The sequence below is a fragment of the Rhinopithecus roxellana genome, chromosome 15 (assembly GCF_007565055.1).
Source record: "Rhinopithecus roxellana isolate Shanxi Qingling chromosome 15, ASM756505v1, whole genome shotgun sequence".
Classification (NCBI taxonomy): Eukaryota; Metazoa; Chordata; class Mammalia; order Primates; family Cercopithecidae; genus Rhinopithecus; species Rhinopithecus roxellana.
Window position 1 is genome coordinate 1,885,134 of NC_044563.1, and position 22,017 is coordinate 1,907,150.

Here is a 22,017-nt window from a genome sequence, read left to right on the forward strand (position 1 = left end):
GGTGCATCTGTGCTGCAGGGACAATTTCAGAATCAGGGAAAGGACAGAGAGGAGCCAGATTCAGGCACCCCCGTGGCCCCCACAGGTCTCTTCAAGCTCCAGGCCCCATTCCCTGTGACACAGGTGGGAAGCTCTTGAGTGCCTCCCCTATGGGAGGGGCCGCGCTCACAGACAGCACAGGGGCCCCCAGGCTCCAGGCCCCACAGCCCGGCTGCTCACCTGTGATGGACAAAAAAGGGTCCCTGTCTCAGGAAGGTAGAGGCTGCCACCTCCTGGCCCGAGGACACAGCCTCCCAGAGGAGGGGCCTGCTTCTAAGTCCAAGTACCACCCCAGATGAATAACCAGGGGCAACTGCCCAGGTAAACTGAGACAGCAGCAGCAGGCAAGCCAGTGCAGAGCTGGGTGATCCACAGTTTCATGGGCAGTGGTAGGTGGAACAAGGGCGTCATGGGCGGAGGGCTGGGCAGCTGCAGGTGGCATCCCTGAGCCAGGGGCCTCCTGGTGGGTAAGGACATTGTGGAGCGAGCAGGCGCACCTGGGACCCAGGAATTCACAGGAAGGAGAGAGGAAAAAGGAAGTCTCTGGCGGGTAAACACCGTCACATATGCATGCATACACATCCACGCCTGCACACGCCTCCACACCTGCACACGCGTCCACGCCTGCACAGGCATCCAAGCCCCATCTCTTCCCTGGAAATAAAGCCAGGGGACCCTAGGCCAGCTTGCAGTGGGGCCTAGCCCTTAGAACAGGCTCCTTGGTGGGGTAGGGGTGGGGGCAGCTGTCCTCCTGGGCCAGCTCCTTGGGGCTGAACCTGCGCTCTAGGAGCCTTCCAGGCTCCCAGGGGCCGGCACCACCTCCAGAGTAGGTGGGCAGGGCTGTGTGGGGTGGGCAGGGGCATGTGGGGTTGGCAGGGGTGTGTAGGGAGGGCAGGGGTGTGTGGAGTGGGCAGGGCTGTGTGGGGTGGACAGGGATGTGTGAGGTGGGCAGGGCTGTATGGGGTGGGCAGGGGCGTGTTGGGTGGACAGGGGTGTGTGAGGTGGGCAGAGGTGTGTGGGGTGGGCAGGGCTATGTGGGGTGGACAGGGGTGTGTGAAGTGGGCAGGGGTGTGTGGGGTGGGCAAGGGTGTGTGAGGGTGGGCAGTGGTGTGTGGGATGGGCAGGGCTATGTGGGGTGGACAGGGATGTGTGAAGTGGGCAGGGCTTTGTGGGGTGGGCAGGGGTGTGTGGAGTGGGCAGGGCTTTGTGGGGTTTGCAGGGGTGTGTGGGGTGAGCAGGACTGCGTGGGGTGGGCAGGGGTGTGTGGAGTGGGCAGTGCTGTATAGGGTGGGCAGGGGCGTGTGGAGTGGTCAGGGGTGTGTAGCGTGGGCAGGGGTGTGTGGGGTGGGCAGGGCTGTGTGGGGTAGGCAGGGGTGTGTGGGGTCGGCAGGGCTGTGTGGGGTTTGCAGGGGTGTGTGGAGTGGCAGGGGTGTGTGGGGTTTGCAGGGGTGTGTGGGGTGGGCAGGGGTGTGTGGGGTGGGCAGGGCTGTGTGGGGTTTGCAGGGGTGTGTGGGTGAGCAGGGCTGTGTGCGGTGGGCAGGGGTATGTGGGGTGGGCAGGGGTATGTGGGGTGGGCAGGGGTGTGTGGGGTGGACAGGGAGGTGTGGGGTGGGCAGGGGTGTGTGGGGTGGGCAGGGCTGTGTGGGGTTTGCAGGGGTGTGTGGGTGAGCAGGGCTGTGTGTGGTGGGCAGGGGTATGTGGGGTTGGCAGGGGTATGTGGGGTGGGCAGGGGTGTGTGGGGTGGACAGGGAGGTGTGGGGTGGGCAGCAGCCTCACAGTGGCTTCCCCTCAACAAGCCACTTCCTCTTGCAGAGGGGGTGTCGGGGTGGGAGGGTGCGGCCCAGCAATAGGCGTGGGAGTTCCCCTGGCTCCCTGACCCCGCTGGTGGGGCACAGGGAGGGGGGCTGTGGTCAGACCTGGTCTCTGGAGGGCCAGCCTAGGGTTCCCGTCCACCTGTCCGGGAGTTTGACGCCACTTTGAGATGACAAGTGAGGCCACCTGGGCACAGCGCCGGTGTGAGAAGGTGCCCACCAGGACAGGCCAAGAACCCAGGTCTGCCCTGCTCCAAAATTCTTCAGACCTGGCGAAGAGGCACCCCAAAGGGGGTGGTGTTCCAGGCCTGCCTCACCAGCTCCAGGGAGGTCAAGGTTGGAGAAAGAATTCCAGCGATGAGCCGGACATAGCCAAGAGCAGCTCATCTTCCCTGGAGAGGACGAGCTGGCCACTTGCACAGCCCAGGGGCCTCCAGCCCCTAGACCTGGTACCTTCACTCTTGCTGCTACCCCTAGATCCATACCTGTGCCCCAGCCTGAGCCACACCTAGGCCTCCAGCTGAAGTGACACTGTGGGTACCAGGCATCTGAGGTCTCCACAAGCCCCCACAGACTCAGGGTGGGAATTCCTGGGGGCCAGAGCTGCAGAAGGTGCTGCCTGGGGGAGCTGGGCTGGACAGGGGTCCTGGTTGTCCCTGCTTCTCCGCAGAGGGAGGGAGGAGGTGGCCTGAGCAGTTCCTCCAGCAGCACTCCTGAGTGGGCAGCAGCTGGGCCCTCTTCCCACAGCCACGCTGGGGTTGCCATGCCTGCAGGTCTTGGGGGTCCCCTCCCCCTCGCTGAGGTCCTGACCAAATGTAGGAGGAGCAATTCCAGCACCGAGGGGTGAGCAGAGCCGCCCGTTAGTGCCCCTGGGAGGGCTGGGAGTGGTCCCTGAACGGTGGACTCACCCGGAGCATCTTCACACTCTTCAGGCCCACCCTGCCCCAGAGGCCCACGGAAACCCTGCCTGTATTGGGGCGGCAGCGCTGCCCCCACCCACGGGTAATGACACGGCTTTGTGTAATTACAAATTCGAGGTTTACAAAGCGTCCCCCTGGAGGCCCCATGTGGGTGTGAGTGAGGCCCCAGCCTACCCCCGTGGCCCCAAGAAGGCTCTGCAACAAAATACCCATTAGTGCCGCCCATGAAGGCATTAAAAACCAATGTCCTCAAAACGTAAGCTGTCACAGGACATTTCAAAGGGTGTTTCCCAAGAATACCTCAATAACGATGTTCCAAGGAGACCTCATCTCCAAATTTCTCCAAGGATTACGCCCCCAAGGCCCAGTCCACACTTGCACACTCCCAGGACGGGGAGCTCACCTCCTCTTCCCCAGGCACTGTTTCCTCTGCATCCCACACCCAGCCCTGCCCATGACCTTCCCCCTCTCAGCACCGTCCTCAGTGACCACACCAAGAAGGGCCTCAGATGTTGGCAAACGCCCTGGTGTCTTGGGCTGGGCTGGGGGCAGCAGGGTGAGGTTGAGGCGGGGAGCCAACCTCACTGCCCCTCCCCTTCCTGCCTGCCCTTCTTCCGGGGCACCCAGCAGCTCGGTCCTAGGGCGAGCTTGACAGACAGACAGAGAGGCGGATGCAGCCTACCCCTTGGGCAGGGAGCTGCGGTCTGAGGCCCCTGCCCAGCTGGAAACCACAGGGAGGGGAAGGGAGGGGAGGGGAGAAGAGGAGAAGAGAGGAGAGGAGCCGTCATGGGGCCTTGGAGTCGAGTCAGGGTTGCCAAATGCCAGATGCTGGTCACCTGCTTCTTTATCTTGGTAACAGGCAGGTCGGGCAGGAGTGGGTGGCGGGTGGGGGTGAGAAGGGGTGAGGGGTGGCAGGGCCTCAGCATGGGGATTACCCCTCCTCTCACACACACACCAGCCCTACTGTCCCTGTCCTGCCCTTATAGACATGTGTCTGGGGCTCCTGGTGGCAGACAGTCACAGGCAGTGACCGCCATGGGCAGCCCCGTCTCTCCTCCTGAGGGGCAGGCAGCACAGAGCCCGGAGGAGGCCTGAGTGGGGCTGAGGCCTGGGGTGAGCTGGGGTGGAGGAGCACTGGTTGCCGGGCTCCAGGGATCTTCTCCCCTTCCTGCCCAGGAGGGTGCTGGCACACGGGTGGGGCTCACTCCTACTCCGTAGACAGAACGGTCAGAGGTCCTGGGTGTCTGGGGAAGCTGGGCTGTGTGTGTATGCGTCTACCATGTGTGAGTGCCTGTGAGTGTGCTGGGGCGTCTGCAGTGAAGGCCACCTGAGACCACTCCACAGAAACACTGGGAATCCCTGCAGCTGAGCCTGTCTGTCATGGGACCAGGAAGCTGGAGAGAGCCCCAGCCCTGTCCCCTGGGGCCAAGCTCCCCCGTCCTGCAGCAGTCCCATGTCCCACACTCTGAGTCTGTCCTATCCACAGCTGCTGGGCCTCTCTGTGGCCACCATGGTGACTCTCACCTACTTCGGGGCCCACTTTGCTGTCATCCGCCGAGCGTCCCTGGAGAAGAACCCGTACCAGGCTGTGCACCAATGGGGTAAGCGAGATCCAGGCCTGGCCGCATCGGGAGGGGCTTTGGGTGCAAGGGCGGCTGGTAGGAGCCGAGCCCAGCTGGACATCTCGCAGTCCGAGTGGTGCTAGGCCCTGGGCAGGAGCCAGAGGTGGTCGGGGCAGGCAGGGGCTGCCCTGGAGTCCTAGCTCCCCTGGACAGAGCCTCGGGTCTGGGTGACAGCCGATGTTCCTGCCTGGCTCTCATGCCCCACAGGAGCGTGGGCACAGTGTGGGTATATGTTGGGCAGGGTCAGGACCTGGCTCGGTGCAGTCAGGGCTCAATCCCAGGCAGGCACCACCTGGGAGTGGCCTGGGGCCGGGCTCAGCAGGTCCATGAGGACACCACATGGCTGATGTTCCACTCAGGACCTGGGACGTGGGTGGGGAGAGGTGGGGCTGCTCTAGCCAGACGCCTCCCTGCAGAGACTCAGCAGCGACTTATCCAACATCCAGAGAGCGGGAGTGAGAGCCAGGGTCTGCTGGGGCCACTTGGGGGTAAGGCTGAGGAAGATCCCTTTAATGAGGGGATGCCGGAACCAGACCTGCAGGGGACTCTCAGGCAGGAGCTCAGGGGGCCCAGGAGGGCTGCAGCCCAGTGGGCAGATATGGGGAAAATGAGGCCCAGGAGATCAAGGCTGCTGCCTTAGAACCCACTGCTTTCCCCCAATTCCTAAGACCAGGGCCTCCCTGGAGGAGGACGCCTGGGGCCCAGGTCCAGGTCCGGACTGATAAGATTACAGCTCCAGTCCGGCCACTTGTCACTAGGGCATGGCGGGGAGCATGTGGCTTCCAAGATAGCCCCACAGGCAGGGAGGGCAGGGAGGAAAAGAGGCAAGGAGGGGCAGGTCCCCCAGGCTGGACAAGTCCTGCCTCCCTCCTCCTTCCCTCAGGGCCCTGTCTGATGGAGAGACGGCGCCCACTCAGAGCCCCTCAGAAGTCCCGCACGGCCCCTGACTCCCAAGTCAGATTTCAGACCCAGGCTGTGTGCACTCAGGACTGTCCTGGGCACCCCTAACCCTCCTTCTCTCTCCTCCCAACCAGCCTTCTCTGCGGGGTTGAGCCTGGTGGGCCTCCTGACTCTGGGAGCCATGCTGAGCGCTGCAGCCACCGTGAGGGAGGCCCAGGGCCTCATGGCGGGGGTGAGTTCATTGTGTTCACAGATGCCCATGTCCCCAGAAAAGAATCAGGAAGGAGTGAAGAGCTGGCAGGCCTGTGCGCCACCCCCACACCTGAGTGACTAGGCAGAAACAGAGGCCCCAGGGATGCTGGCCAGCCGAGACCCCCCCACCTGGGTAGCCAAGGCTCCTCCACCAGGCCCTACCTCACCTTGTCATCCACACGCCCACCAAGGGTTCCTATAGGAGCCCTGAAAGAGAGAGACGGCGTTCCTCACCCTGGGAGCCGTTTCCAAAGTCCCTGGGAGGGTCTGATTCGATTGCCCAGCAAACTCTGGGAGGGCACTGGGAGCATCCCGTTTCCTGTTTGGAGGAGGCCGGGCCAGCCAAGGGAAATGCCTCTTGAGCTCTCCAGCCTGGGTTTTCCTGAGCTGCTGGGGGTGTCTTCCCAGCCCTGAGTTCCCATAGGCCCCTCCACCCCACCCCATAGCAGTGGCCCCTTCTCGCCCCCATTCCTACTCCTCCCCATGGGCTTCTGTCTTGGTCCTTGCCAGCCCTCGATGGTCATCGCAGACCCCACCTGGCAGCAGCCTCCCCACGCCCGTCCTGCCCCTGCCAGGCCCACAGCCCTTCTCTCTCACCACAGCTAAAGCAGCTCCTCCCTGGCGCCCTGGGCTCCCACCTGTCCCTCTAGCCTCCCGTCTCCCTATTCCAGCTGTGAGGAGCTTGTGCTGGGGGCTTTGCTCCCCTGTCTGGCCTGTGAAGCTGGACCACTCTGGAAGTCCCTGAGGGCACAGCCTCCTGGGTCCCCAGGGCCGGCAAGGTTTTCAGCTCAGCCTTCAAGTTCAGCAAATGCTTGTTTAATGACCCTGGTTTATAAATGTCTCCAAGGATAGGAATAGAGTCACCTCCTGGAGCAGCTGCGGGGCCAACCAGCCCTGGGTGGGCCCATGGGGAGCAGAGAAGGACCCAGCAGCTCCAGCACTAGCCAGGATTCCTGCTCCGGGACACAGGAGCGTGGGCAGGGACAACCCCAGCCTGTGCTATCTGGCTTCAGGGCCAGGTGGGAAGCCCCAGTGGGGAGATCACAAGGCAAGTAGTCTGCCCCTCAAGAGGGTGTGTGGCCTGCAAAGGGACACCTGGATGGAAGGAAAGTCTGGTAACAGGGCCAGGCCAAGGGGTCCAGGTCTGAGCTGGAGGCCCAGAAAGAACTGGCGCTGGGGCTGCAGCACCATCCACCAGGGGGCGCCGTAGTGCTGGGCTTGAGGCCACATATGCAGAAGCCAGCTGGGCCACGGGGTCCTGTCCCGGTCACCAGCCTTTTCCACCCCACCTTGCCCCCATGCACAAACCAGCCTAGCACCCTGATCTGTGGCCAAGGCGGTCAGCAAGCACCTGGGCTCAGGTTCTGTGTCCCCAGCCAGACTCAAGGCCAGGGTGACTTGATATGTGGTTCAGGCTTGTAGAGCAGCCTGGGAGGCCCCCAGCTGGATGCCTGCACTGGGCTGGGGTCCTGAGGACACTCCAGTCCGAGCTGGGTGGGCTCCAGCGCACCCCCCAAGCCCCAGTGTACTTAGACCCGGCCTGGATGATGAGCTCAGCATGGCCACAGCAGTGAGCTGCGAGATCCACCCCCTTGAGCTGCATGCATGTGTGTGCATGAAGGTGAACTTATGTGCATGCGTGTGCAAATACACATGTGTGTGCATGTGCATGTGTGTGTGCATGAGTGTGTGTGTGTGCATGTGCATGAGTGTGTGCATGTGCAGGTGCCTCTGTGTGTGCGTGTGTGCAAGTATCTGTTACCGGTCTTCACCTGCCCCTGTTGCCATATGGGTGTGGTGTAAGGGTGTTGCATCTGGCACATCTGTGTGTGTGTCTGCATGCACAAGCACAGGTGAAGGGGCTAGGGATAGGGAGCAGGGAGTGGAAAGATTTTTTCCAATGGGCTGGGTGCCTGGATGCACCCCACAAAGCCCTTTCCTGCCTGCCCCCACCCCTCCGGCCTCTCCCCTAGCTGGCCTCTCGCACAGGAAATGAAAGAGCTTGCTGGGCTGAGAGAGCAGAGCTGGCAGCGCTGCCCAAGGAAGCACATTCAATTCGCTTATGTATGTATGTATTTATTTCCATTTAGAATGAGGAGAAAGAAAATGGCCAGGGCAGACATGACCACCCAGCAGCCTCTGATGGTGAAGGCCTCGGGGAGGTCTGCACGGGCCCATCCACCGCCCAAGATCCTCTCTGCGCAGGGGGTTGGTGGGGGGGGGGGAGAGAGAGAGAGAGAGAGAGAGAGAGAGAGAGAGAGAGAGAGAGAGAGAGAGAGAGGCCGTGGATGCTGTTTCTCCTGAGGAATGAAAAGGTTTCTGGAAAATGCTGGTCTCCTGAGCTGGCTCAGGGCCTCAAGCCTGGGAGGCAGCACTGAGTGATAGCTTCCAGATGGGGATGGTGGCCCTCAGCCAGCAAGGAGGAGGAGGACAAAGAAGGAGGAGGGAAGAGAAGAAGGAGGGAGAAAGAGGGAGAGGGAAGGGGAAGAAAAGGAGGGAAAAGGAAGGAGAAGGGAGAGGGAGGGGGAGGGAGAGGGAGGGGAGGAGGGGATGGAGGGGGAGGAAAAGGAGGGAGGGGACAAGGAAAGAAGAGGGAGGAGGTGGGAGGACAAGGGATGAGGAGATGGAGGAGGGGGAAGGAGGAAGAAAGAGAAAAGAGGAAAGGTGAAGAGAAGAAAGAGGAGGAGGGTGGAGGGAGCAGAAAGAAGAGGAAGGAGGAGGAGAAAAGAGAGGAGGAGGAGGCAGCTCCCTGGCCATCGCCCATCAGGCCTTGCAGCCTCCAGGGCAGGCAGGAGGGTCATGGGGAGCCGCCAGCGTCCCGTCCCTGCAGGGCTGGAGGCCCCATGCGCTCTCCTGTGTTTAGGGGCCAGCAGGGCTTCCCAGCTCTTTCCACGCCCCTCTTGACCAGCTTCCCCTGGCATGCCAGCATTGTTGCTGCCCTCCTGCCAGCATGTGTGGGTCTCTGTCTATTCCACGGACACCCATGCTCCTGGTGTCACCCTGAATGGGGCCCCAGGGTTGGAAGGCCCCAGACCCAACCTGCCTCAGCCTGTGGACCACCCAGGCGGGCACAATGCTGCCTGCGGGGGCTGGCATTTCACCAGGGCCTCAGGACTCTTGGGGGAGCTGCCTGGTCAGTGGCTAGACTCACCATCAGGTACTCTGGGTCCTCAGTGCACCAGCACGAAGGCAAAGGTGGTCGCCCAGACCCTGAGTGGGAGGACATCCCCAGGGTTCTTAGCCTGGGTGACCTCTGCCACCATCCATAAAACTGTGTCGGGGGCATATGTCTGCTCTCAGGGGAGGGGTCTCTCATGTTCCTCAGCTTCTGCAAAGGGGATCTCAAAAGCCTGGAAGCCCTGACCAAAAGAACAATGGGGCAAGTGCCAGGGGATGGTGAGCAGACGTTTCCACCAGAGAACGCCCCATTCCACAACTAGGGGCGCTGGCACCAGTGAGAGAGAGGGGACAGTGGTTGGCCGGGCCATGGGGACCCAGGCAGAGTATGGAGAGAAAGGGAGGTGAGGGAGGTGGGCTCACCTGCAAAGAGAGAGGCCACAGCATGCTGAGCAGGCGCCATATCAGTCCCAAACCTCACCAGCGCTGGGATAGCTGGTGGCTTGTTTCAGAAAAGAAGGCAAAACAGAAGAGCCTACAGCACCGGCCCTGGAGAGGCTCAGGCTCAGGGGAGGCTCTGCCCGGCCCTGTCCAGGTCCATGCCCCTCAGGAAGCAGCCCCAGTGGGCAGAGCTCTCCATCTTCTCAGGGGTGCCCTGCCCCTCCTGGGCAGGTGTGCGGTGCTGCCATCAACAGGCCCCTGGGGGCCAAAATGGGAGAACAAGGGACGAATTCCCAAAAAGCGCCCAGGAAGGGGATGGGAAGATGCTATGGAACCCACAGACCCAGCGCCCATGCTCTCCTCAGGCCAAGTCTCCCTCTCAGGCAGTGGGGAGCGGGGCTCAGATCCATGCCTCAACCAAGCATCCCGCTGCGGGCACAGCCTGAGGGCACTGCCCTACCCAGGCCTGCCAGGCCCTACCAGGCCCCTCAGTGATTGGCCAGGCCACTGCAGTGACCGACCCCCCACAGTGACCGGCCCCCCCACAGTGACAGGCCCCCCCCCACAGTGACCACCCCCCTGCAGTGACCGCCCCCCCCCACAGTGACCGACCCCCCCCGCAGCTGACCGGCACCCCACAGTGACTGGTCCCCCCCACAGTGATCAGCCTCCCTCAGTGACTGGCCAGCCCCGCAGTGACAGGCCCCCCCAACAGTGACTGGCTCCCCAACAGTGACCAGCCCCCAAACTGTGACTAGCCCCCCTGCAGTGACTGGCCCCCCCCCAACCATGACCAACCCCTCCTTAGTGACTGGCCTCCTCCCACAGTGACCGCCCCCCCCTCAGTGTCCGCCCCCCCAACAGTGACTGGCCCCCCGACAGTGACTGGCCCCCCCGACAGTGACTGGCCCCCCACAGTGACTAGCCCCGCTCTGCCCCCAGGGTTTCCTGTGCTTCTCCCTGGCGTTCTGTGCACAGGTGCAGGTGGTGTTCTGGAGACTCCACAGTCCCACCCAGGTGAGCACCAGCTGCCCCTACCCTGCAGCAGAGGGTCCCCCAGTAATCCAGTGGGCGCCTGGGGACTGGGGAGCAGTCTTGGGAGGGGCAGCCCCAGCTTCCAGGCTTCCACTGACCGGGTGAGGTTGGGGAGACCGCAGCCTGGGTTCCCTCTGTCTGAGGCTGCAGGGAGGCCAAGCGCTGGAGGTGAGTGAGGGCCAGCAGCTCCCTGGTGGGGAGGGACCTATGCTGTACCCATGCCTTTGCCCTGGCCTCATTTTCTTGAAGCCCCTCAGCCCACGCCCTCGTGAGCTGATGCCCCTCAGGTTTGGGGGAGGGAATGAGGAGGAAGAAGAAGGAAAGCCACTGGCTTGGCCTTACGGGTTGACTAGAAGGAGCAGAGTGTTCCAGAAAATGAGATCTGAGGGCCCACGCTCCTGATGGAGGCCTGGTGGGGCAGACAGTGCCTGGAGACCCACGGGCTGGGGTGTCGCAGCCTCCACCCCCTCCACAGGATGCCACCCATCCTTCCGTCCTGAATGCTGACCTGCCTGGAGGAGGGGCTGGCCTAGCTGACCCTGGGCAGGGGCCAAAGGCGTCCCTGTGGAAAGGCCAGCAGCTTGGAGAGGAAGGAGGCCTCCCTGGCCCAGCAGAGAATGAGAGCTCGGTAACAGAGCCAGCCCCACCTTCCCCTTGAGAGCCCAGACCTGGTGAGAGCCCCCAAGGCAGCCGAGTAGTGCCAGGGACAGCTACAGGCAGGGTCATCGAGTGGGACAGGAGAGCCTGGCAGGTCACAAGAGGTGATTTCTTGGAGCCCTAGATGGAGTCCTAGTGGCCTTGTGTATTCAAGTGCCTGGTTGCCCAGGGCCCCCAAACACAGGCTTGGCCATGATAGATGCTGAGGCTGGTGGCAGGCAGGTCCTCTGGCTGAGCTCTGCAGGGCGCCTGCTGTGCCAGTTCTTGAGCCGTGCTAGCAGCCTGAGTGTGGTGGCCCCCACCATGGTTTGCAGATGAGGGGACTCAGGCCCTCCAGGGATAGGGGAGCTCGAGGTTACCCTGACAGTGCCAGGGCTGGAGGGGGCTCCAGGCTTACCACAAAGGCTCTTGGCCCCAAAGTGCCTGCCCACCCCTGGCATCCTTTGGGATGAACCCCCCGAACCAGGTGGGAGAAACACCATTCTCTCAGGTCCAGAAGGATCCCAGAGGGACTGAGCCCCCTAAAGAGGGCTGTGGCTTTGAGGACTGGCACAGTAGTCTTACCAGGGTGATGAGCTGGGCCAGGTCCGTGTTTTGGCCTCACGTTTCCTGTCCATCATGGGGTGGTCTAGGCTCGTTTGAGGTTTGGGTCACAGTGGAGGTGGCCGAGGTCAAGACAGCTGCCAGGGTGCCCGGGCTCGTCTGGGGCAGCTGCAGCCCATGCCCCATGCTTCTGTGTGTTTATGGCTCTGACCCTGGAAGCACAATTCTGGAGGGAAGGGGCCATGCAGGGGCTAGAGGACAGAACACAGCTGGGGCCTGCTCTCCAGGAAGGGAAGGGGGTGCAAAAAGATAGATGCCCCAGCCTGGCTTGCCTATGGCCTGTCCTGGCCCCAGGTAGCATCCCCCACACACATATCATCCTCGTCTGGCCCGTGCGCCCAGCTGGCCTTCAAGGGTCAGTTCTCAGGGCCTTGCCTGACCCCAGGCAAGGCACTGGGGCTTCCTCCTGGGCCTCTGGGCCCCATTGGCCCCTCCCAGTGGGTCTTGACTTCCAACATCATCTGTGTCAGGCCTGGTGGCCACGGAGGTGGCCTGGGCAAAGGAGCTCTGAATATGAAGTCAGTGTCCTTGGGGTGCCCTTGGGCAAGCTATTTAACCTTCCTGGGCCTCAGTTTCCTTTTCTGTGAAGGGAGCACCAAGACCCAGGGGCTGCGTGGGTAGGAATGGCCGGGTGTGTGCAAAGATTCTTCCTCCTCACCTGCGTGCCCCCTGCCATGCCCCGTTGCCCAGGCTGGTCCTCCAGGACAGGGAACTCACTCGGAGCTGTGCTGGGTATGGATGGGGTAGCTGTGGTGCCAGAGGCCAGGCCCTGAGCAGGAGGGGCGGTTGCACATCCCATCTTCTGCCCTCCGCCCTCAGGGCCCACCAGAGCCAAACGGGCTTCAACCTCGGGATCCCTGTCCAACAAGGTCCTGCCGGCACCACAGACAGTGACAAAGGCCAAAGGGCCCAAGTTGTTGGCACCAGAAACGTTGAAGTGAGAGACGGGGGTCCAGATCCCAGCCCGGCCCGTTCACCCTTTCCCCCTGCACCTCCCCACAGGGCCCCTGAGGTGTCCTGAACACAGGGTCAGGGTGACTCATGTGGCAGCCCTGCGGATGGAAAGGCAGAGGATGCAGGAGGGAAGGGACCCGCCACATGCCCTTGGCGGTGCCCCGTGGCCACAGACCCTGGCCCAGCCCTGAGAGGACTAGGGTGCCCCTCCCCTTCCCCAATCCTTGCCCCAGGGAGTCCTGGCTGCCACTTCCCTGGGATGCTCGTGCGGGCAGGAGGCATGGACCAGGCTTCAGGGATGAATGTGGAGCTTGAGGGCTATTAATTACATTCTCCTCCAGGCCTGAGAGTCACTTTGCCGCAACCCTCCCCCGTCCCCGGACAAGTCTGCATCGGGAATAATTCATGCTCGAATTAAGTACAGCAGTGTTGGGTGCAGCCTCGTCCTCGCAGTCTGGCCCCACCCTGGAGCCACTTCCCTCCCTGGATCCTCCAGCCACCCAGTGGGCTCAGGCCAGAGCCAGCTCTGGACCTGTGGGGCTGGTCCACAGGCCTCCTGCAGCTCCTGGTCCCCACCCGCCGCCCAGGACCTGTCTGTACCTTCCTGAGCACTTTCAGCAGACACAGGATGGGGTCAGGGCCGCCGAGCCCAGGCAGACACCAGGGATGATCTGGTCGTCGGGGGAAGCCCCAGCGGGGACCCCTGGACCTCAGGCCTCAGTCTGGGCAGGGGTTGGAGAAACACACAGCAGGTCGGGTGGGTCCAGCAACCGGGAATTCTGCACTGGCCCTGCTGCTCCAGGTCTCTGTCCTGAAGCCCCGCCCGGGCACCGGAAGATGGAGCTCAGTGCATTGGTACCCTTCAGGGTGCACCTGCCCCCAGGTGTCCTGAGAAACACAGGCCCCAGGCTCCTTCAGAGCCCCCAGAGCCTGGGATGGAGACAGATAGTGAAGCATCACCTAGGAGCCCAGGCCCCGTGGGGAGCGGCCGGCCTGGCCTCCAGGGCCCTCCAGGGCCAGGCTTTGGGGCAGGAGGCCTACCTTGCTGAGCTCTGCTTCCTCAGTCGTGGGGAGAGCTGCTTGGCAGAGCCAGACAGAGCAGGCAGAGCAGGCAGAGCCAGGCGGAGCAGGCAGAGCAGGCAGAGCCGGGCAGAGCAGGTAGAGCGGGCAGAGCGGGAAGAGCCGGGCAGAGCAGGTAGAGCGGGCAGAGCGGGAAGAGCCGGGCAGAGCAGGTAGAGCAGGCAGAGCTGGGCAGAACCAGGTAGAGCAGGCAGAGCAGGTAGAGCAGGCAGAGCTGGGCAGAACCAGGTAGAGCAGGCAGAGCAGGTAGAGCAGGCAGAGCGGGAAGAGCTGGGCAGAGCAGGCCTCTCAGCCACTAGCAGGCGTTGTCACTCTTGCCCCTGCTGCGGTAATAACACCACCTTGCTCAGAGCCTCAGAGGCACCCATGTCCTCCCTGGGCCATGGCAGGTGCCTGACAATGGGGACAGTCGTTGGAGTTGGGAGGGAAGCAGGAGAGGAGGTCTGAGCCAACCCCAGGCCCACTCCGCCAGGCCTCTAGTCCTCACCAGGACCTCCACCCACGAGGACACAATGGCCAGGCCAGACTCCACCCCCATTTCACACTCACAGACGCTGAGGCTGAACAAGGCCCCCGCCCAGGCCGACAGTGGTGTGGCCAGCTTGGCGCCTGCCCCCCAGGGCACTGCGGGGAGGACAAGGCTGGCTGAGTTGGGGATGACTCACAGAGAGTGGTCTGACTTTTATTAGCCATCAGTGGGAGGGATGCATTAGGGTCAGGAGCCAAGTTTGGCCTGGAAAGTCCATCTGACTCCTGTTGGGGCCTCCAGGCTTGGGCAGGGCTGACCGAGAGCCTCCACTGCCCACTGTCCACCCAGTTGGCCGCGGTCAGGGCTGGCACGGGGGCTGGGCCCCAGGGCAATGAGGACCACGGGAAGCCAAGCTTCCTTTCTGGAGGGCAGGTGTGAGTGGCCAGAGCAGGCCTGGGGCTTCCATTCTCTCCCCAGCCCTTTGGGGCAACTGCTGAGCACCCCTCCATGTCCCGACTGTCAGCATGGCATGTTGGAGAGGACTGAGGGCCTCTGAGGCCGGAAGGAGACATCAGAGGGTGGGGACCTCAAAGAGGGCCTCGCCCTGTGCCAGGAGACCAGCGACTCCTGGAGCAGTCACAGAGGCCTTCCCGTAGAAGGCGAGATTCCAGTTTGTCTTTGAGAGGGTAACTTGGCAGGGGAGAGCATCTTGCTTAGGAGGGTGGAGACATGAGGTCCAGGTGGTGTTAGGGTGTGGAGTGCAGACAGCACATCCAGCCAGGCCCCATCACCTTCCACCTTCTCCACCCCCTGCCCCACAGTGGCCTCGTCCACCCAGATCTGACTCCAGGTGCCCAAGGCTTCTCTGGTCAAAAGCTTTACCCAGAGCCCAGCTGCTGGGGCTTCTGGAAGGCAGCTGGGTGATTCTGGGGAAAGACCTAGAATCCCCCAGCTTTTTGGGAGCTGAGGTCCTGGCACAGGGTCTCTCAAGCCTTTTCCACCAGGCCCAGCCCCATCCCCCATTTCCAGGTCAACAGTAGCGTGATGGAATTTCCCTGGGCCGACCTTGTAAGACCGCAGGAGAGGCAGACGCAGAGCTTGGCCTCACTTTATCCTGCAGGACCCTCTGGGGGCAGGACGGCCACACTGACGGCCATTGTGTGGAGGCCCCACCATTGATGTTGGGAAGCACTGTGACTGGCTGCCCAGGGACCCAGGCTACCCCTTGGGGAGATCCACCTGCTGCGAGGAGGGCGGTGCTGAGACGTCACTCCACTAAGGGCCCACCAGCCTTTGGGATGTTGTGGGGAGGGGGCTCTGTCCCTGGATCTCTCACCAGGGCCAGGACCTCCCCGTGGTCTCTCGGTGTAGGTGGAGGATGCCATGCTGGACACCTATGACCTGGTATATGAGCAGGCGATGAAAGGCACGTCCCACGTCCAACGGCAGGAGCTGGCGGCCATCCAGGACATGGTGAGCGTGGGGACGGCTGGGTGGCAGGGCGGTAAGCCTCTGTTTGGACTGCAGTTCAGAGAACAGGCACAGGGTGGCCAGTGAGAGGTCTGGCCAGGCACCAAGGGGATTCTAGGACATAGGCCAGAGCTGCCCCTCAGGGCTGGCGGCACAAAGCTCCCATCCTCCATCTGCCCGGGACGGGGCCGCCTACCAGATTCTCGAGGCCCAGTGCAAAATGGGAGGGCAGGGCTCCTTATTCAGAAACAATGAAGGATTTCAAGAGCATTGAAGCAAATACGGGGCCAAACGTAGTGGCTCACGCCTGTAATCCCAGCACTTTGGGAGGAGGTTGAGGCAGCTGAATTTCTTGAGCCCAGGAGTTCGAGACCAGCCTGAGCAACATAGGGAGACCTTGTCTCTACTTAAAAAAAAGCACGCACGGGCCCTGTGAGCAGGGCGGGGAAGCTGCCTGGCTCCAGCAGGAGTTCCTTCCCCAGCGGGCAGGCGGCGCGACTTGAGAAAGTTCCCCTCACCAAGGCCCGGCTGCACAATGGCTGGAGCCCCCAGCAGAAGCAGCTGCAATACCCAGAGCCCCAGCCCTGGCCTGCAGGGAACCCCACCTGGAGCCTTGGGGTGCCTCAGTTTCCCCATATGTGCTGCCCGCCTCCTGGGGTCTCGGAAGCACATCACCACTCCCTCCCTTCTGTTCTCGTAGTTTCTGTGCTGTGGGAAGAGGTCTCCTTTCAGCCGTCTGGGGAGCACAGAGGCTGACCTGTGCCAGGGACAGGAGGCGGCACGAAAGGTGAGGGGGGGACCTGGAGGCTGGTCAGGCAAGACCCTCAGGGGCTGGACACCCTGGGGCCCAACCCCGAGACTCAGAACCATCCTCCCACCCCACCCCTTGGCCTCCCCAGACCCTTGGGACCTGCCCGCCGAAGGGCTCAGGGAAGGTTCTGGTGTGATCGGAGGCTAGTTAGGGTTCATGGTACACCAATCCTGTCAAGTGGCCAGGCTAGGCTCAAGACATAGACACAGGCCCCTTTGCCCAGCTGGACGCAGGCCCGATGCGCCGTTCATTCCTTCAAGTCAGTTCCAGTTTGGGGGCTTCCCAAGGCCAGCTGAGTCCACAGAAACCTCTTGGAGTGCACCCATGAGGGCTCTGTGCCAAGGGCTGCAGGGCCAGCATGGTGGGCTCTATCTAGGGGGAAGGGTGCAGGCGTCCTGGGGGGCATCAGAAGGAGTGGAAGGGCACTCAGAGGAGGAGAAGCGAGGCCGGAGGGTCAGCGTAGGCTAGGGTGTGGCCAGGGCTTCAGCAACAACAGAGCGGGGCCCGAGGCCAAGAAGCCTTTCCTCCCAGAGCCCTGGGACAAACTGGGCCCTCCCCTCTTTCTCCTGGTGCCCAGCAGCCCTCCCCCAGCCCACCCTGCCCTCTCCCTGCTCCTCTCCCCTACTGTCCTGGAAACAAACCCACCCTGTCTCACAGTGGGAGGCACCTGGCGACCCTCCAAGAAACAGAGGGGAGGAGAGCAAATGGCTGGAGGCCTGGCGAGGGGTGGAGCCACAGCCCAGGCTCTGAGGGCAGAAGGCCGGTGCTGGGGACGCTGCTGGGGAGGCACCAGCGGCATCAGGGGCAGGGCTAATAGTCAGGATCCCTGTGCCACCCAAGGAGAGGTCCCCCGACTGAAAAACAGGAGCCAGGGCCTGCCCTGAGCACCCTTGGGATGGCAGAGCCATGGGCCCGACTGCAAAGCCTCCTGGGGAGCCAGAAAAGCCAGCACAGGTGGCGGGCACGGAGCCACCCAGATGGGCAGGCATGGGCAGGAGGGAGGCAGACCTGCCTGCGGGGGGCAGGAGGGGAGCCCTGACACCCTGCGGAGGCCTCTACAGCCTGCCCCAGTTGCCACCATCTCCAGGGTTCAGAAACAGGCCTGTCACCTCCCTTTTCCGGAAAGATGCCTCTGGGTGCCATGCCCTGGGGTGGCACTGGAAGCCCAGGATGGAACCAGAAGCCCAGGATGGAACCAGGACCCTGGGACAGTGCGGGGACCCCCCTCACATCCCTCCACCAGCTGGCTTCCTGCCCTCCCTGTTAGTCATCATCCTCTGGTCACCAAGGCACTGTGCCCAGCCCTGGGCTGGATGCTGGGAACCCAGAGTGAATTAGAAGTGGCCCGGCCTAGGGGAGCCAACGTGTGGCCCAAGATGGACACTCAGGACAGCTGGGAGACGGCACCTGCTGGGCCCACGGCAGTGCCCGGGTGCCCACAGGGGCCAGCCCTGTCCCATTGGGCTTCACCTGCTGGTGCTGCCTTTCCCTAGAGCCCTGGGGGCTTCCCAGGAATGTGCTACACCCGCCTCCCTGCTGCCCTGGCATTGGCCTAGGTGGGCGCTGCAGCTCCGTGGCCCCACAGAAGCCGCTTGTCCAGGCAGGGAGGGCCGGTCAGGGTGGGTGCCATGCCTGCTGCCCTCTCGCAGGACTGCCTTCAGGGCATCCGGAGCTTCCTGAGGATACACCAGCAGGTCGCCTCCAGCCTGACCAGCATCGGCCTGGCCCTCACGGTACCCCCTCGCCTTCCCTCACTGCCCCTTCCCACCTCCTGCCCCTCAGCCTGCCCTGCCCCCGACTCAGATGGAATGGTGACCCGGGACAGGATCTCCGGTCTTGGGCCTCACTGGCTGCCAACCTCAGGGAGCTGGTCCACTGTGACAGTGTTTGCCTCCTACAGCTGGGCCGCCCCCTCACACTGCAGAGTCCTGATGCTTTCTGGGGAGGGGCGCCCCCAGCCTGGAGCAGTGGGGCAGCCGCGGGTGTCTCCCTCCCAGGTGTCCGCCTTGCTCCTCAGCTCCTTCCTGTGGTTTGCCATCCGCTCTGGCTGCAGCTTGGACCGCAAGGGCAAATACACCCTGGCCCCACGGTAGGGCCCCCTGCCTGCCCTCACCCTCTCTGGAAGAGTCCTCCAGCTCTGCTCGAGACACATCTGCTCTGCAAGCCACTGGGAGGGAGCCCTGGACCAAGCCACAGGCTGATGCTGTAGAGGAAACGCTTTGGGGGTGACTGAGTGCCAGGGTGGGGTGGGAGACCTGGAGAGTTTCCAGACCCAAAGCACTGCACCCCATAGCCCACATGGGGACCCCCCTTTGCTTGCACCAGGCCTTGCCAAGACCTGGAGATGGATACTTCTGGGCCCCCAGATTACAGCCCCAGGCCAGGATCTCTGTGCTTGAATACTCCGGAGCTCCTCATGCTTAGGGGGCAGGGAGGGTCCAACCCGCAGCCAGGCAGCTCTTCCTGCCCCCACGGAGCTGGCCTGTCTCTGCCTACCATGCCCATTAACCCACCCACTTGCTCTTCTTGGCCATCCAAGCCCCCATCCCTGGGTCCTCTGCATTCTACAACAGCCTCATAGTCCCCCTAGAACATTCCACAGCAGCTCCATAATCCCTGTAGAACATTCTGCAACAGCCCCATGATCCCCTCTAGAACATTCCACAGTAGCCTCACAGGTCCCCTGTAGAACATTCCACCACAGCCTCATGATCCCCTTGCTTCTCAGAGCATGTGGCCGCCAGCCCCAGGAGCCCAGCCTCTTCAGACGCTCCCAGGGTGGACCCACACATTGTCTCCGCTCTGAAGCAGATGCTATTGGTCCAAGAAGATACTCGGGTAGTCTTCGGTGGCTGCAGGACAACGATGCTGCGCCTGGGCCCCTCTCCCGCCACCTGCCTGCCCACAGAGGTGAAGACACCCCTGCTGTCAGCCCTCATGGGATCCCTGAGGGGAGGGTCCGAGCTGTGAGGAGGGGAGGGAGTGAAGGCCCAGCCAGAGAGCCAGGCTCCATTGGGAACAGATGCAAGGGTAAGGGGTAGCTCACCAAATCCCTCCATGGGAACGGGCCGAGTGTAAGCACAAAGGAAGCCACGCTGGAGGCAGCAGGCCAGGGCTGACTTGCAGACACCGGTGGTCCACACCCTGGAGGGCTCCACCCAGACACAAGCTGCACTGGTTTTTTATGCTGCGTAAGAAGCAGCACAGATGTAAGGACTGCAAGGAGCGACCATTTATGATCTCGCAGCTCTCCAGGGCAGAAGTCCCAGTGGGCTCAGCGGGTGCCCTTTGAGGGGTCTCTCGGGCTGAAGTCAGGCCTTGGTGGGCTGCACTCTCATCTGGAGGCTCCAGGGAAGCGTCTGCCTCCAGGACCATTCAGGCTGTTGACAACTCAGCTCCTCATGGCTGTAGGACTGAGGTTCCCACGTCCTTGTCCCTGCTCCCGCGGCCCCTCCACCTTCACACCAACAAGGGTGCATTGAGCAAATTGTGGTCAAATATACATCACATAAAATTGACCATCTTAACCATTTTTAAGTGTATGGTTTGTGGCATTACATACATTCACATCGTTGTGCAACCATCACCACCATCTATCTCCAGAACTTTCCATCTTCTCAAGATGAACCTCTGTCCCCAGGAAACACCAGCTCCCATTCTCTGCCCTGGTCCCTGGCACCCACCATCCACTTTTTGTCTCCATGGATTCAGCTGCTCCAGGGACCTCATATGTGTGAGGTCACACAGGGTTTGTCCTTTTTTGTCTGGTTTATTTCACTTACTGTTACGTCCATAAGGTCCATCCGCGTTGTAGCTTATGTCAGAATTCTCGAAAGAGAAATCGTATCCGCTTTCCCGTCATCTCACAGCCACATGGTCCAGGGATTAAGGCGGGACATTGAGTGGGGATCAGGGAACATTTTAGATATTCTGCCTGCCACACCTACTCTTACTAGACGTTCAGACCATGTCGATGACGAATTAGCTCTAATGGTCCCTAAATGTGTGCACAGTCTGCTCAAAATTCTAAGTCCTGGGTGGAATGCCAGGCAAGTTGGTTGGCCCAGCCTAGGCCAAGGCCCTAATGAAGCTGACAAAAGAGAAGGAATGTCAAAGCCCTTCTAACTTCCACAGAGGGCGTGTGGCCGCATCCCCCACCAACACCAGCCAAGAGGGATTCCCCCAAATAAGAGCGATCCTGTGATGCAGCCAGAGTGACACAGGCCAGCTACAGTCCACCCTGTCTTCCAGTGACATTCTCACTTCCGAAAATGAGAACACTTCCGCCTGACACGCAGCGCCCCCACCGCTGAAAACGCAGGGGCCTGGCCTCCTCCGCCTGACACGCAGCGCCCCCACCGCTGAAAACGCAGGGGCCTGGCCTCCTCCGCCTGACACGCAGCGCCCCCACCGCTGAAAACGCACGGGCCTGGCCTCCCCCGCCTGACACGCAGCGCCCCCACCGCTGAAAACGCAGGGGCCTGGCCTCCTCCGCCTGACACGCAGCGCCCCCACCGCTGAAAACGCACGGGCCTCCAAAGGAGGACACCAAAGGTCTCCTGGGTTCCACATCTGGTGACAGCCCAGGGTCTCTGGTGTTGGGCGTTCCCGCCGCTTCCGTCCTCAGCACGTCGCTGTTCTACAACCTATGGATTTAATGTGAAGGGAAGCACCAACCACACGTCCGATACACAGTCACGTTGGAAAGAAAAGGGTGGGGGAAAGGTGAGTTCCGTTCTGGTGAGGTTTAGACAGCACAAGGAAAACAGAAACTTTGCCAGAAGTTCTCGATGTCTCACGTCTGCAGCTGGTCATGAAGCCGTGAGGTGTGTTCATGGCTCACATACTCTACACCCGTGTTTTCTCATCCAGGCAGCCCAATTCTTCACTCCTGCAGGGTCTGAGTCCTGAACCTTGTTGCTCTGATTGTCCACCGATTTCATCCCTCGATTTGGGAGAATGAGGGAAGACCTGGGGGCCACCTAAGCCTGCCCATGTTCACTAGTAACGTCTCTGCTTCCTCTTGTAAGGACCACCCTAGCTGTTCCCAAGGGCCCCTTAACCCACATGGCAGCCACAATTTTCAGCTCCATCATTCCGTGATTTATTCTCTGACCAAAGCACTCCTCTATTAGTTACTAACATCTCCAAACCAGGCCAGGCACAGTGGGCTCACACCTGTAATGCCAACACTTTGGGAGGCCGAGGCAGGAGATGCTTGAAGCCAGGAGTTTGAGACCAGCCTGGGCAACATAGCCAGATCTTGTTTCTACAACAACAAAAAGGAAATGTTAGCCAGGCGTGGCGGCACACACCTGTGGTCCCAGCTACTCAGGGGCTGAGGTGGGAGGATCTCTTGAGCCCAGGAGGTCCAGGCTGCAGTGAGCCATGATCACACTCTGGGTGACAGAGTGAGACCCTGTCCCAAAATATAGACAAATAGGCCGGGGGCGGTGGCTCACGCCTGTAATCCTAGCATTTTGGGAGGCCGAGGCAGGCGGATCTCTTGCGGTCAGGAGTTTGAAACCAGCCTGGCCAACATAGTGCAACCCCATCTCTACTAAAAATACAAAAAAATTAGCCAGGCATGGTGGTGCATGCCTGTAATCCCAGCTGCTCAGCAGGCTGAGGCAGGAGAATCACTTGTACCTGGAAGGCAGAGGTTCCAGTGAGCCGAGATCACGCCATTGAACCCCGGCCTGGGCAACAAGAGCAAAACTCCATCTCAAAAATATATAAATAATAAAAATAAATAAATAAAGTACACAAAAATTAGCTGTGCATGGTGGTGGGGGCCTGTAATCCCAGCTACTCAGGAAGCTGAGGCAGGAGAATC

General features: G+C 61.7%; 2 protein-coding genes across 17 annotated transcripts; one reads left to right on the plus strand and one right to left on the minus strand.

Moving 5' to 3' along the window:
* Positions 1–247: 247 nt before the first annotated feature.
* On the minus strand, positions 248–3,311 carry C15H11orf21 (chromosome 15 C11orf21 homolog). Its single transcript, XM_030917736.1, has 3 exons — positions 3,175–3,311; positions 1,956–2,050; positions 248–499 (listed from the first exon to the last, which is right to left on the minus strand). Exons 1-3 carry the CDS (start codon positions 3,224–3,226, stop codon positions 248–250), a joined length of 399 nt encoding a protein of 132 aa, XP_030773596.1. The 5' UTR covers positions 3,227–3,311.
* Positions 3,312–3,408: 97 nt separating this feature from the next.
* TSPAN32 (tetraspanin 32) lies at positions 3,409–20,537 on the plus strand. Of its 16 annotated transcripts, none has more exons than XM_030917750.1 (10): positions 3,415–3,622; positions 4,257–4,371; positions 5,427–5,524; positions 10,045–10,119; positions 15,272–15,373; positions 16,071–16,157; positions 17,831–17,914; positions 18,179–18,270; positions 18,910–19,091; positions 19,429–19,713. In XM_030917750.1, exons 1-10 carry the CDS (start codon positions 3,557–3,559, stop codon positions 19,488–19,490), a joined length of 963 nt encoding a protein of 320 aa, XP_030773610.1. In that variant the 5' UTR covers positions 3,415–3,556; the 3' UTR covers positions 19,491–19,713. The 16 variants fall into 16 exon arrangements, 14 of the variants coding, with proteins under 14 accessions (XP_030773601.1, XP_030773600.1, XP_030773603.1 ...); XM_030917747.1 differs by having other exon boundaries at positions 3,512–3,633; XM_030917740.1 differs by lacking the exon at positions 19,429–19,713 and adding an exon at positions 20,316–20,537 and having other exon boundaries at positions 3,410–3,633; positions 17,831–18,270.
* Positions 20,538–22,017: the final 1,480 nt, after the last annotated feature.

Coding starts and splice junctions, on each gene's coding strand:
- C15H11orf21 (XM_030917736.1), bottom strand. CDS start 3,226: ATGGGCAGGGCTGGGTGTGGGATGCAGAGGAAACAGTGCCTGGGGAAG. Junction 2,051..3,174: donor ACAGTGCCTGGGGAAGAGGA/GGTGAGCTCCCC, acceptor CTTCTCACACCG/GCGCTGTGCCCAGGTGGCCT. Junction 500..1,955: donor GCTGGCCCTCCAGAGACCAG/GTCTGACCACAG, acceptor CTTACCCACCAG/GAGGCCCCTGGCTCAGGGAT.
- TSPAN32 (XM_030917738.1), top strand. CDS start 3,442: ATGCAGCCTACCCCTTGGGCAGGGAGCTGCGGTCTGAGGCCCCTGCCC. Junction 4,372..5,426: donor CCAGGCTGTGCACCAATGGG/GTAAGCGAGATC, acceptor CCTCCCAACCAG/CCTTCTCTGCGGGGTTGAGC. Junction 18,271..18,909: donor AAATACACCCTGGCCCCACG/GTAGGGCCCCCT, acceptor CTTGCTTCTCAG/AGCATGTGGCCGCCAGCCCC.